This window comes from Scyliorhinus torazame, chromosome 7 (assembly GCF_047496885.1).
Source record: "Scyliorhinus torazame isolate Kashiwa2021f chromosome 7, sScyTor2.1, whole genome shotgun sequence".
NCBI lineage: Eukaryota > Metazoa > Chordata > Chondrichthyes > Carcharhiniformes > Scyliorhinidae > Scyliorhinus > Scyliorhinus torazame.
In genome coordinates this window covers 71,726,206-71,739,065 of record NC_092713.1, presented here as the reverse complement: position 1 = coordinate 71,739,065, position 12,860 = coordinate 71,726,206, and the positions used below count along the sequence as shown (strand labels likewise).

The 12,860-nt window shown below is 48.9% G+C and overlaps 1 protein-coding gene across 3 annotated transcripts in view; it reads left to right on the top strand.

The window, feature by feature from the left end:
* The first annotated feature begins 4,407 nt into the window (after positions 1 to 4,407).
* The window catches only part of osbpl9 (oxysterol binding protein-like 9), a 353,537-nt gene continuing 345,084 nt past the window's right edge, over positions 4,408 to 12,860 (top strand). For 2 of the 3 annotated variants that reach the window (XM_072510896.1, XM_072510895.1), the window contains exon 1: positions 4,408 to 5,189. In XM_072510896.1, coding sequence (XP_072366997.1) covers positions 5,079 to 5,189 — 111 coding nt within the window. In that variant the 5' untranslated portion in view covers positions 4,408 to 5,078. Of the gene's footprint in view, positions 5,190 to 5,567; positions 5,698 to 12,860 lie in introns of those variants that run through there. The other variant, XM_072510897.1, reaches the window with a different exon arrangement.

Here is a 12,860-nt window from a genome sequence, read left to right as displayed (position 1 = left end):
AGGGTGGCACCGGCGGTGGTGCAGGGGTGGAACCTGCTGGTGCCAGGTCCCTGAGGGAGGCGGTATCCTGGCGGCCGTCGGGGAACGCCACGTAGGCGTATTGTGGGTTTGCGTGGAGCAGGTGCACCCTTTCCACCAAAGGATCCGCCTTGTGGAGCCGCACATGTTTACGGAGAAGCACGGTTCCCGGAGCTGTGAGCCAAGTTGGGAGTGATATCCTGGATGTTCACTTCCTGGGGAAGGCAAAAAGACGTTCATGCGGTGTACTGTTAGTAGCAGTGCAGAGTAATGAGCAAATGGAATGTAGTGCATCAGGGAGGACCTCTTGCCAGCGGGAGGCCGGGAGATTTCTGGACCGTGGGGCCAGCTGGACGGCCCTCCATACCGTCCCATTCTCTCTTTCTACATGTCCATTTCCCCGGGGGTTGTAGCTCGTCGGAGTAGGGCAAATTTTGTGCCTTAATGAAGTGGTACAACCGAGTGAACCCTGGGTGATAAAGGCTGTCGTGCAGGGCCCGGAGTCGGTCGACCTGTGCCCTGGCACATGTACCTCTGGATAGGGCGTCTGGGGGCTCGTTGAGTTTGCCAGGGCGATACTTAATCTCGTAGTTATAGGTGGAGAGCTTGATTCTCCACCGCAAGATTTTGTCATTTTTGATCTTGCCCCGCTGTGTGTTGTTGAACAAAAGGCAACCGACCATTGGTCAGTGAGGAGAGTGAATCTCCTGCCGGCCAGGTTATGCCTCCAATGTCGCACAGCCTCAATAGCCTGGGCCTCCTTTTCGACGGCTGAGTGCCGTATTTCGGAGGCATGAAGGCTGCAGGAATAGAATGCCACGGGCCTGCCTGCGTGGTTGAGGGTGGCGGCAAGGGCGACGTCCGATGCGCCACTTTCTACTTGGAAAGGAAGTGTTTTGCCTACAGCGTGCATTCCAGCTTTGGCACAATCAGCTCTGATCCGGGCGAAAGCCTGTTGGGCCTCGGCCGTCAGGGGGAAATGAGTGGACTGTATGAGTGGGCGGGCCTTTTCCGCATAATTTGGGACCCACTGAGCGTAATACGAGAAGAGCACCAGGCAGCATTTGAGGGCCTTGGGGCAGTGGGAGAGGGGAAGCTCCATGAGGGGGCACATGCGGTCGGGATCGGGCCCCAGAACTCTGTTCTGGACCACGTAGCCGAGGATGGCTAAGCGGTTTGTACGGAACACACACTTCTCCTTGTTATACATGAGGTTGTGAGTGGCGGTGCGGAGAAATTTAGCGAGGTTGGCGTTGTGGTCCTGCTGATCATGGCCGCAGATGGTCACATTGTCTAGGTACGGAAACGTGGCCCGCAAGCCGTACCGGTCGACCATTCGGTCCATCTCCCTTTGGAAGACCGAAACCCCATTGGTGACGCTGAAGGAGACCCTAAGGAAGTGATATAGCTGGCCATCTGCCTCGAAGGCGGTGTATGGACGGTCCGATTTATGGTTGGGGAGCTGGTGGTAAGCGGATTTCAGGTCCACCGTTGAGAAGACCCTGTACTGTGCAATCTGGTTAACCATATCAGATATGCGTGGGAGGGGGTACGCGTCGAGCTGCGTGTACCTGTTGATGGTCTGGCTGTAGTCCACGACCATTCGTTTTTTCTCCTCAGACTTAACCACTACCGTTTGAGCTCTCCAGGGGCTGTTCCTGGCCTCGATGACTCCCTCCCGAAGCGACCGCTGGACCTCGGACCCGATGAAGGCCTTATCCTGGGTGCTGTACAGTCTGCTCCTGGTGGCGATGGGTTTGCAATCTGGAGTTAGATTGGCAAAAAGGGAAGGAGGATCGACCTTTAGGGTTGCGAGGCCGCACACAGTGAGGGGTGGTAGGGGTCCGCCAAATTTAAGGGTCAGGCTCTGGAGGTTGCACTGAAACTCCAGGCCAAGGATAAGTGCAGCGCAGAGGTTAGGGAGGACGTAGAGGCAAAAACCGTGGAACTCTACGCCTTGGACTGTGAGAGTTACCGTGCAGTGCCCCCGGATCGCTACGCGATGGGATCCGGAGGCCAGGGAGATACTTTGATTGGTAGGGTGTACCGTAAGGGAGCAGCGCCTTACCGTATTTGGATGTACAAAGCTCTCGGTGCTCCCGGAGTCCAGGAGGTCACGTGGCCGTTGACTTTCACGCTGGTGGATGCGTTGGTCAGAGTGTATGGTCGGGACTGGTCGATTGCCATGGATGCGAGTCGTGGTTGATAGTCGGGTAGTGAGGCGGCCGCTGCGTCGGGGTCCTGAAACGCCGTCTGTCTCCATGTGCTGCGGGGTGGACAAGATGGCGGCACCCGGAGGTTCTGGGGGTCACAAAATGGCGGCACCCATGGAACGCACATTGCGGGGGTGGAGCAAGATGGCGGCATCCATGAAACGCATGTGTTGTGCGGGGGAGAAGATGGCAGCGCCCATTGCTCGCACATGGCTTGGGGAGGAGGGGAGGATAGCAGCGCCCACTGTCCGTGACCAGGGGGAGACGGACGACAGCTGCCGCTGAGCGGGCCTGGCACACCGCTGTGTAGTGGCCCTTCTTCCCGCAGGCCTTACAAAGGGCAGCGCGGGCTGGGCAGCGTTGGCGGGGGTGTCTTTGTTGTCCGCACAAATAGCATTGGGGCCCCCCGGAGATCACTGGCTGCTGCGTAGCATAGGTGTATTGGGTGGGTAGCGCCCCCACTGGGGCGGCTGCCTGTGGGGCCCAATAAGCGTAGGAGTGGGCCGCGTGGTTGGGGGCGTAGGATTGTACATTGCAATGGCCAATCCATCTACCCTGCATATCTTTGGGTTGTGGGGGTGAGATCCACACAGACACGGAATGTGCAAATTCCACACGGGCAGTGACCTGGTTGGCTGGTGTACAAATTATTCACAATTGCTTTAACTCTGAATTCCCATGCTCTAGTAAAATGGCATTGAACCTTTGATTTACCTCTGAAGTCTGTAATCCCACTTCTGGTTACTGCAATTGCCTCCTTAACTCAGAACCCAGTGTTTACTCTTCCTTGAATTCTACCTTTGAATTCCTTAAATGATTTAGATCGTTTGGAGACTTGGGCGGAGAGATGGCAGATGAAGTTTAATCTGGACAAGTGTGAGGTAATGCATTTTGGAAGGTCTAATGCAGGTAGGGAATATACAGTGAATGGTAGAACCCTCAAGAGTATTGAAAGTCAGAGAGAGCTAGGTGTACAGGTCCACAGGTCACTGAAAGGGGCAACACAGGTGGAGAAGGTAGTCAAGAAGGCATACGGCATGCTTGCCTTCATTGGCCGGGGCATTGAGTATAAAAATTAGCAAGTCATGTTGCAGCTGTACAAAACCTTAGTTAGGCCCCACTTGGAGTATAGTGTTCAATTCTGGTCGCCACACTACCAGAAGGATGTGGAGGCTTTAGAGAGGGTGCAGCAGAGATTTACCAGGATGTTGCCTGATATGGAGGGCATTAGCTATGAGGAGCAGTTGAATAAACTTGGTTTGTTCTCACTGGAACAACGGAGGTTGAGGGGTGACCTGATAGAGGGCTACAAAATTATGAGGGGCATAGAGTGGATAGTCAGAGGCTTTTTCCCAGGGCAGAGGGGTCAATTACTAGGGAGCATAGGTTTAAGGTGCGAGGGGCAAGGTTTAGAGATGTACGAGGCAAGTTTTTTTTACACAGAGGGTAGTGGGTGCCTGGAACTCGCTGCCAGAGGAGGTGGTGGAAGCAGGGACGATAGTGACATTTAAGGGGCATCTTGACAAATGCATGAATAGGATGGGAATCGAGGGATACGGACCCAGGAAGTGTAGAAGATTTTAGTTTAGACGGGCAGCATGGTCAGCACATGGAGGGCCGAAGGACCTGTTCCTGTGCTGTACTTTTCTTTGTTCTGAACAATACCTTGGTCCCTGTACACTTAACTCAAGTCATCTTCAGACATTCTTTCTATCCCACTTCCCTGGTTATCTGGACCGTAACTTGTTCTTTGAAATGTCTGCTTCTTTGCAGCTCCCTTTTCCTGTCCGGTTTCTTAAGGCAGGGTTGAGAGATGTTTACTCCCCAGTGTTCGGTCCCCAACTGCAATATATCCATCCAAAACTCAAGCTGAAAACCTTTTCTACCTCACAAGGGCCTCCGGTTGCTAAGCAATTACAGTTGGAATTGAAACCAACCCTCACACCTACAAACACCTTTGTCCAGCATGAAACCAATTATAGATTTTACTCTTCCAGGCAGAAACATTAAATTAAACCTCCTTAAAACTATACATTATTGTTAATGTTTACCAACACAAATATGAATCACCCTAAAACTACTTTAACTAACACTATCTCAACATTTTATTGATGATCTCTATAACTTTTGTTAACCTTCAGTTCTGAAGCACAATTCTTGCTTCCAGAATTGCTGGAAGACAAGATGACCACATACAAGTCGTATATATGCCCTACAAAATTGTTGATGTGACTAATTAGATTTTGAATTTGTAGTAACCGATTGTTGGTGGTTGAGTGGCGAATACCGGTCAGTTTCACTGCAGGACTGATGCAGAATACACCAGCAAATATAGTCCACCCTTGGGAGACGTTAAGTTTTGTGGGAAAAATATACTGCAGTACTGGAAATCTGCAACAAAAAACAAGAATGGAAACACTCAATAGGACTGGCAGCACCGGGTAACATAATTTGTTTCAGGTCAGTGACCGTAATTAGTTCTGAACCATCGACCTGAAACATCATAAATAGGCTCCGCCTTTGAAATCTTTGTAAATGGATAGGGTTGGAAGGAGTTGAACTATCGCCCAAATTGGCTCGGCTGTCGCCATGAAAGTTTGTCGAGCCCGTTAACAGTCCAGAGGTTAAATCGCGGCGAGTGATGCGGTTAATCTTACAATGAGATACATTAAAAGAGATCGACAATGACAAAAGACGAGCCACCACCAAGGTAAACGAGGATACAATCTGATGGGGGTGTAAACCTGGCCCAATTAAAATAAATTCGCAGTCTCCTCCCAACAGCCCAGTTTTTCCAATGAGCAACCAGCGCTGACGTAGCGCTGGGTTTGTTTTCATTCCCTGAAGATGGCGTCCATCATGGAAGGGCCGCTCAGCAAGTGGACCAACGTCATGAAAGGATGGCAGTACCGCTGGTTCGTGTTGGACTACAACGCCGGCTTACTCTCTTACTACACGGTGAGTGGAGCTGAAGTTGCCGTAACGGCCTTGGAGGGCCGAAGCTGTAAACGGGCTGGGTATTGTGCGCTCAATCCGGGTTGTTCTTTTGTGTGTGTGCGCGCCTTGCCCCCCCCCGGGGAGGGCGACACACAAACTTGCTGGCGGCCGGAAAAGGGCCCCGGCTCTCGTGGGCTGGGCTTGATCATGTGTGTGACAGCGAAATGGACCAATCAGCTTCGAGCCTTCGGAAGGCTGGCCCGTCAATTGAACGGCGGCGACCAATCAGCAGGTGGCAGAAGGGCGGGCCTTGCGGTTGAAGGGTCGGCGGGGTGCTGCCAGCTTGGATTAGTCGGCGCCGTGGTAACGGGGGCGCCCGTTCGGGTGGCGGCTGGCTTGTCAGGCGGTGGTAGGATTCTCCTCCGCGTACACCATACAGAGCTTGGGGGTAAATTCACAATCAGACAGGAATGTTGGTGCTTGATCATTTCCAAGAGTTCGTGGCCCGCATTACGCATCTTAATACGAGGTAGAGATAAGCGTCTTAGTCAGTTATTCCACGGATCCAGTATTTATCCTAAAATGTTTGCCGAACCGTTTTTTCCTTTGTTTACGAACGAATAGCAACCGGATCGAGACATCTCCGAAAACAAAGGGAAATTTTGATAAAAATTTGTTTGTGAAAGCATTGTGTATTGTCTTCCACCGACGTCTATTTTAGCGATAACCTCATTTGCAAGTTGCCCGCCCGAATCGGATTATTTGAGGGGAAAATGCTCAATTAATATTGCAAAATCCACACCTGAAAGGTTAAACAAAATAAGAGGTTTTTTTTTAACTTGTGGGCGCTGCAGAACTGAACATTGCTCTTCTCAGAAATCACTAAATATTTTTGTAATATAAGCACATTACTGGAACTTAAGGGGTCAAGAAATTATGCCATATTAGCCTTATTTAAAATTACTACCCTATGCCCCATTTATTGGCTGGAAATGGCAGGCTAATTTTCCATTTCTCAGCTTTTATGCTCTTGTTCAAGGTGAACATAAATTATCACTTCAATTTCTCTTTCCATGTGAAGACGTGAGACACTGCTCTTTTGGGTGCAGTTTAATTGTCAGCATGTAAGAATAATATGCATCTATCTAATGATTTCAAAAATGATTGATTTACAAATTTCAAGGTACATTATCTAGATGGCACAGTGAATGCTATGAAATGAGAACTAATATTCGGCAACCTCAAAAAACACCTCGATATACACACATATAAATATTCTTAAAGCAAAATATGACATCTCATTTGGCGAGTCAGAACAAAAGGAAAAGACATAAAGAGACCAGTCTGCCAGAATGATGCCAAAAGCCTGGTCTTCCAAGAGAGATGCATCAAAAGTTAGAATAGTAGCGGTGTCTAATGCAATCGTGTGGAATAAAAAATGGTTCGAAACAGTGAAATTAGAGCCTTGAAAATGTAACAACAGAAGCCGAGTAGCTGCCAAGCCAACCATCACCTGTAATGGCAGCTCTCCGATTAACTGAACTCCGCTTCCCTACAGTCGACAATGTGGCAGACATAGATAGGTTTTTGATTAATAAGGGGATCAGGGGTTATGGGGAGAAGGCAGGAGAATGGGGATGAGAAACATAGAAGCAAAGCAGTCTTGATGGGCCAAACTGCCTAATTCTGTTCCTACGTCTTGTGGTCGTTGTGCTATAATGTGGGCATGATTCATTATCACAAAAGATCTTTGGACTGTTTTGGCTGCAGTCACTAATTTTCAGACTTTTTGTCCAATCTCGTCTCGCCCCTGAAGAATTTAATTGCTGTCACTTATTAAAGCCTTATTTTTCCATTTGCTGGTTCAAATCCAAAACTTTATGATACGAATGTGTGATAACCCTCAGGAGGACCACAAGTGACACTTTATTGATCTCCCTGTGGGGCTCGGAGGCCCGTCCAACTGGGACTTGTTATCAAGCCCTTTAAATGCTATCCCAGACCTGGACTATTTAGTTCTGTTAGTCTCGGGCTGGGACTCTTAAATTTAAATACAATAATATGAAATAGTTAATACAAGTTACAATGCAAAAACCCCACAAACAATCAAGAATCCACACTCCCCAACATTAACCCAAACTGCATGACAACTGACGGTGACTAACTCTTTAAAAAAAAGGAAATGAATGGCTCCCATCTTAGGTAGAAACCTTCTACCGACCCCCGAATGGTGTACTTGACCGTCTCCAAATGCGGTCACATGAGGTCACCCAACCAAGCTGAGGCACAGGGCAGAGCGGAAGATCTTCACCCAAGCAGAACCTGTCTCCGGGCTATTAATGAGGTAAAGGCGAGGACATCCGCCTTCACCCCCCGTCCACTAGCACTGGTGAGTCTGATATACCGAAAATGGCCACCAATAGACATGGCCCCAGATCAACATTAAGAAACTCTGGTGAGGATCTGGATTTCTTTCTTTCACACCATGGCAACTTTGGACAAGACCAGAACATGTGTGTGGTGAGCCAGCCCCTGAGAGCAACACCCACACCTGTCCTCCACCCCAAAGGAAAAAACACCCATCTTCGTTAAATGAGCCCTGTGCACCTCATTCAACTGGATCAAACTAAGCCGAGTGCAAGAGGCTGTGGAGTAGAGCCTCACTCCGCACCTCACCATCCAGAATAGGATCCAATTCATCCACCAGTTTTACTTTTACCTCCACCAACAGCGTGGACTCCACTGACAGGATCTGGCTGTAAATACCCAAGATGCACCCCCGCCGTTTAACATGGCCAAAGACAAGATTCTGTTCAACAGGGAGGAAGGTGGTGCCAAGGGAAAAAGAGGAAATAGCTCCATGCAAAAACTCTCAAATCTGAAAATATGTAAACCGATTGGAAGCAGGGAGCTGAGGGTTTTCTGGTGGTGCAGTGGTTAGCACTGCTGCCTCATGGTGTCGAGGACCAGGGTTCTATCCCGGCCCCGGGTCACTGTGGGGTTTGCACATTCTCCCCTCGTGTCTGCTTGGGTCTCACCCCCACAACCCAAAGATGTGCAGTGTTGGTGGATTGGTCACGCTAAATTGCCCTTTAATTGGAAAAAAATAATTGGATACTCTAAATTTATTTGAATAAAAATTTTCTGACAGCACCTTAAAAGCTGGCAAACCTTATATCCATGAACAAGTCTCCAAAACCTCTGGGTCGACACCCACCGGGTTTGAAGAAAATCTTGCAATGATGCAGCTGCTAAAGCACTGAGGCTGTAACCCTTACAAGAACTCGCCCTCATATGGTGGAACCCGAATCACGAAGCCACCCCCCCCCCCCCCCCCCCCCCCACAAGTACTTACTCAATATTAGCTAACCCAATAATAAATTGGGTGAAGCTAAACCACCTGACTATCTCTGTAGGAATGCCCGACGGATCCTTGGAGTCTTTTTAAAAATAAATTTGAACTACACAATTTTTTCCAATTAAAGGGCAATTTAGCGTGGCCAATCCACCTAGTCTGCACATCTTTGGGTTGTGGGGGCAAAACCTACACACACATGGGGGAGAATGTGCAAACTCCACACAGACAGTGACCCAGAGCCGGGATCGAACCTGGGACCTCAACGCCGTGAGGCAGCAGGGCTAACTCACTGCGCCACCGTGCTGCCCTCCTTGGAGTCTTACTTGCCCAAATAAAAGTGGGCACTGATTTGTTCATTGTGATAAGAAGGACTTGGGGAGAAAAGTGGGAGACACGGGGGGGATAATAAAAATCTCAGGAGGACATTCATCATCATAGTCTGGAACCTGCCCGCCAATGACGGGGAGAGGTTATCCCACATCTGTAAGTTAGATTTAACCCCATTAACCCGACTAATATAATTTTATGAAGCGAGGCCCAATCATGGGCCACCGGGTACCCAGATAACAAAAGCTGGATTTGGCGAGGTGAAAAGGTAATCTCTGCAGATGGGCTCCCCTCCTGTTTGGGGTTGGGGGGGGGGTGAAGGTTAACCGGAAATCATTCACTCCTAACCAATTTAGACCCAGAGAAGGAGCCTAAACTCCAAAGTAGCTTCATTATATCATTCAAAGTGGATACTGGGTCCCTAATATAAAAAAGCAGATAATCTAGGACATCCTATGCTCCACCCTCTATTCACTCAAAGACCTCAGTGCTATGGCTGGCCGTTCTATTGCTACAGCAAAAAGGAGCGGAGACAACCGACCACCCTGCCTCGTGCCCCTATTCAGCAGAATTAGCCAGAGTTCACCCCATTTGTACAAACACTAGCAGTGGGGGCTCTAGATAAAGTAAACAAACTTGGGATATAAACTTTTGCTCAAATCCAAACCTCCCAATTCCCACTCCACCATAACGCCTTCTCTGCGACCGGGGAAATAATCACCTCCGGTTCGGGCACTTGAGAGGGGGAGAGGATGACATTTAACAGCCTACATATATTGGCTGACAATTGCCGATCCTTGAAGCCTGCCTGGTCTTCCGAGTTCACCCCTGGGAGGCAGGGCTCCAACAGTAGTGCCAGCACTTTTTCCATGTAACAGCATCCGCATTCAAAAGTGAAATGAGTTGATACAACCCACGTTCCGTAGGGTCCTTGTCTTCCTTCAGGATCAGTGAAATAGAGGTCTGAGAGGCCTGCTCAAGTGTATTGGGTAATGAACCCCATGATAAGGAATCATTTAAACAGATCTAAAATTAGAGGGATCAATTGTTCTGCAAACATTTAAAACTCAATGTGGAAGCCATGAGGAGAGGCTTTACCCGACCACATCAACCCAATGCATTTCCTAATTTCTGAGCTCAAAGGAATTTCCAACTCTTCCCCCTCCACCATTGCAATGGATATCACATCCAAAAAATACGTCCTTGCTGAACTCTCCACCTGGTGCTCCGATCTGTAAAGATCCCAATTTAAAATGTTTCAAGAGCTGCGCTGAGCTTAGACGGGACAGAAACCAGACTGCCACTCGAGTCCTTTATCTGCACAATCTCCCGGGAAGCTACCTACCACCTCAGCTGATGAGCTAAAAGGTGACTGGCCTTCTCCGTGTTCATAAAATACCCCCCTCGAATGTTGCAGCTGGCCCACTGCTTTACCAGTTGATAGAAATTCAAATTGGGTTTGCAACTTTTTCCTGTTTGCCAGCAACTCTGGGGTTGGGGCAATTGAGTACTGATCGTCCACCAGCCTCTGGCCAACCAGTCCTTTCCATGTGGCCCCCCCTGGCAATAACCACCTTAAGGGCTTCCCACAACGTAGGAGAGAAACTCCTGTTTTAATTAAATTTAATATATTTCCCAGTGTGGCGCAGCATGGTGGTGCAGTGGTTAGCATTGCTGCCTCACGGCGCTGAGGTCCCAGGCTCGATCCCGGCCCTGGGTCTTTTTCCATGTGGAATTTGCGCATTCACCCCGTGTTTGGTGTGTTTCACCCCCACAACCCAAAGATGTGCAGGATAGGTGGATTGGCCATGCTAAATTGTCCCTTAATTGGAAAAAGATGAATTTGCGTATTCTAAATTGAAATAAAATTTCCCAATGGTGGTGGATATAACGCCGTATCCAATCTCCATGGCAGACATTGGGAGGGTCCTGACTGTAGTACTAAATCCACAAAATGTGCCGCCGCACCCCCCTCCCCCCCCCCAAAAGATTAACTGATCCAAATCCGGGATGAAGGCCGGCAGCTTGTTAATAGAACCTGTATCGTCCCAGTTCGGAGCGTATCATAGATTAACATAGAATTTACAGTGCAGAAGGAGGCTATTCGGCCCATCGAGACTGCACTGACTCTTGGAAAGAGCGCCCTACCCAAGGTCAACACCTCCACCCGATCCCCATAACCCAGTAACCCCACCCAACACTAAGGGCAATTTATCATGGCCAATCCACCTAACCTGCACATCTTTGGACTGTGGGAGGAAACCGGAGCACCCAGAGGAAACCCACGCACACACTGGGAGGATGTGCAGACTCTGCACAGACAGTGACCCAAGCCGGAATCGAACTTGGGACCCTGGAGCTGTGAAGCAATTGTGCTATCCACAATGCTACCGTGCTGCCCCATTAACCAGGACCACAGAGATTCCCGCCAAAGACCCACGAACAATAACATGTCTACCACTGTGGTCCACCAAGATCTTAAGGGCAGAAAATTGAACCCATGTCATAATAATTTTGTCACAAGTAGGCTTTCATTACTGCAATGAAGTTACTGTGCAAATCCTCGCGTCGTCATACTCCGGTGCCTGTTTGGGTACACAGAGGGAGAATTAAAAATGTCCAATTCATGTAACAAGCACGTCTACCGGGACTTGTGGGAGTATATTAATTAAGATTGCCACCCCCTGAGCTCTACAAACAAAGCCTGAAAGAAAAACTTGTCCCACTCACCCCTTCCGCAACCTTGTATGGTCTCTGATCTGCAAATGAGTCTCCTGTAGAACCATCACATAAGAATTCAAAAGGTGAGAAATACCCTTGACCTCTTCATTGGACCATTGAACCCCCTGACATTCCTGGTGACCAAACAAATAGGGGAGTCCCACAGCCCTCGATCCGGAGTCAGCCATTTCCCCCAAGGAGGAATTCTCCAACAGTTACATAGAAAGTACAGCAAGCAGGCCCACCCAAGATGGCCACCAAACCCACCAACAAGACTAAACAAAGAAAAATTTGCAGTCACCGTCAGCCCCCGGCCCCCCCCCCCCACCCTCGAACAACACCACGCCCAAATGTACATGCAGAAAACAGTAAGGTGAACTGAAACCTAACAAATCTAATCCCAAACAGAACAAAAACACTAAGCTTTCTAAAGTAAAACTAATGTAATGAACTGCAGTCACCCCCACCGCACCTCTTCTGTGCGCTAACACTTCAGCTAGCAGGGTGATTCCCGCCCATAGTGAAGAAAAAGGACGCAAAATATAAAAACCCCGTACAACATAGCACTCCAACAGGGAGCAATATATTTTCACAACAGTTATAGCAAATAGAACAAAGAAAACCCATAGAATTAAACCCACACCCAAATTCAACTTACAAAACATTCAACCCACACAAGAACAAGGGACCCCAACAACTTCCCATATCCACAGGCCTATCCCCAACATCCCCCCCCCCCCAAAAAATCACAATCAGCCCACACCCAGCCTATGCGGATGATCCACCTCCTCCAGCACATCAAAAAAATACTCTCAAACGTCAAAACTCAACAGTGCTGGGTACACCACCCCAAATCGACCTCTATATTTATACAGGGCGATTGTGGCCTTCTTGAACGCCGCCCACTTCTTTGCCAGCTCCACTCCCACATCCTAGTAAAACCTGACAGTGTGGCCTTCCCATTTGTAATCACAATGCTCTTTTGCCCATCTCAGGACCTGCTCTTTTTTCTTGGTTGTGAAATTTTACAACAGCGGCTTGCGGTGGATGGGTTCTGTCGGAGTGTCTGCTAGGCACGATCCAGCTCCTGATCCTCCCCCACTATCATCCCAAAAATCTTTGCAAATTACTCTCTGGGAGTTTGGCCTTCCATCTCCTCTGGCAACATGACAACACAGATATTTTGTCTCCTGGGACGATTCTCCAAATCGTTCACTTTTGCCTTCAGTGCTTTATTCGCCTCAGCCATCAGTGACATCCTGCTTCCATAGAGGCAATCTGGTTGC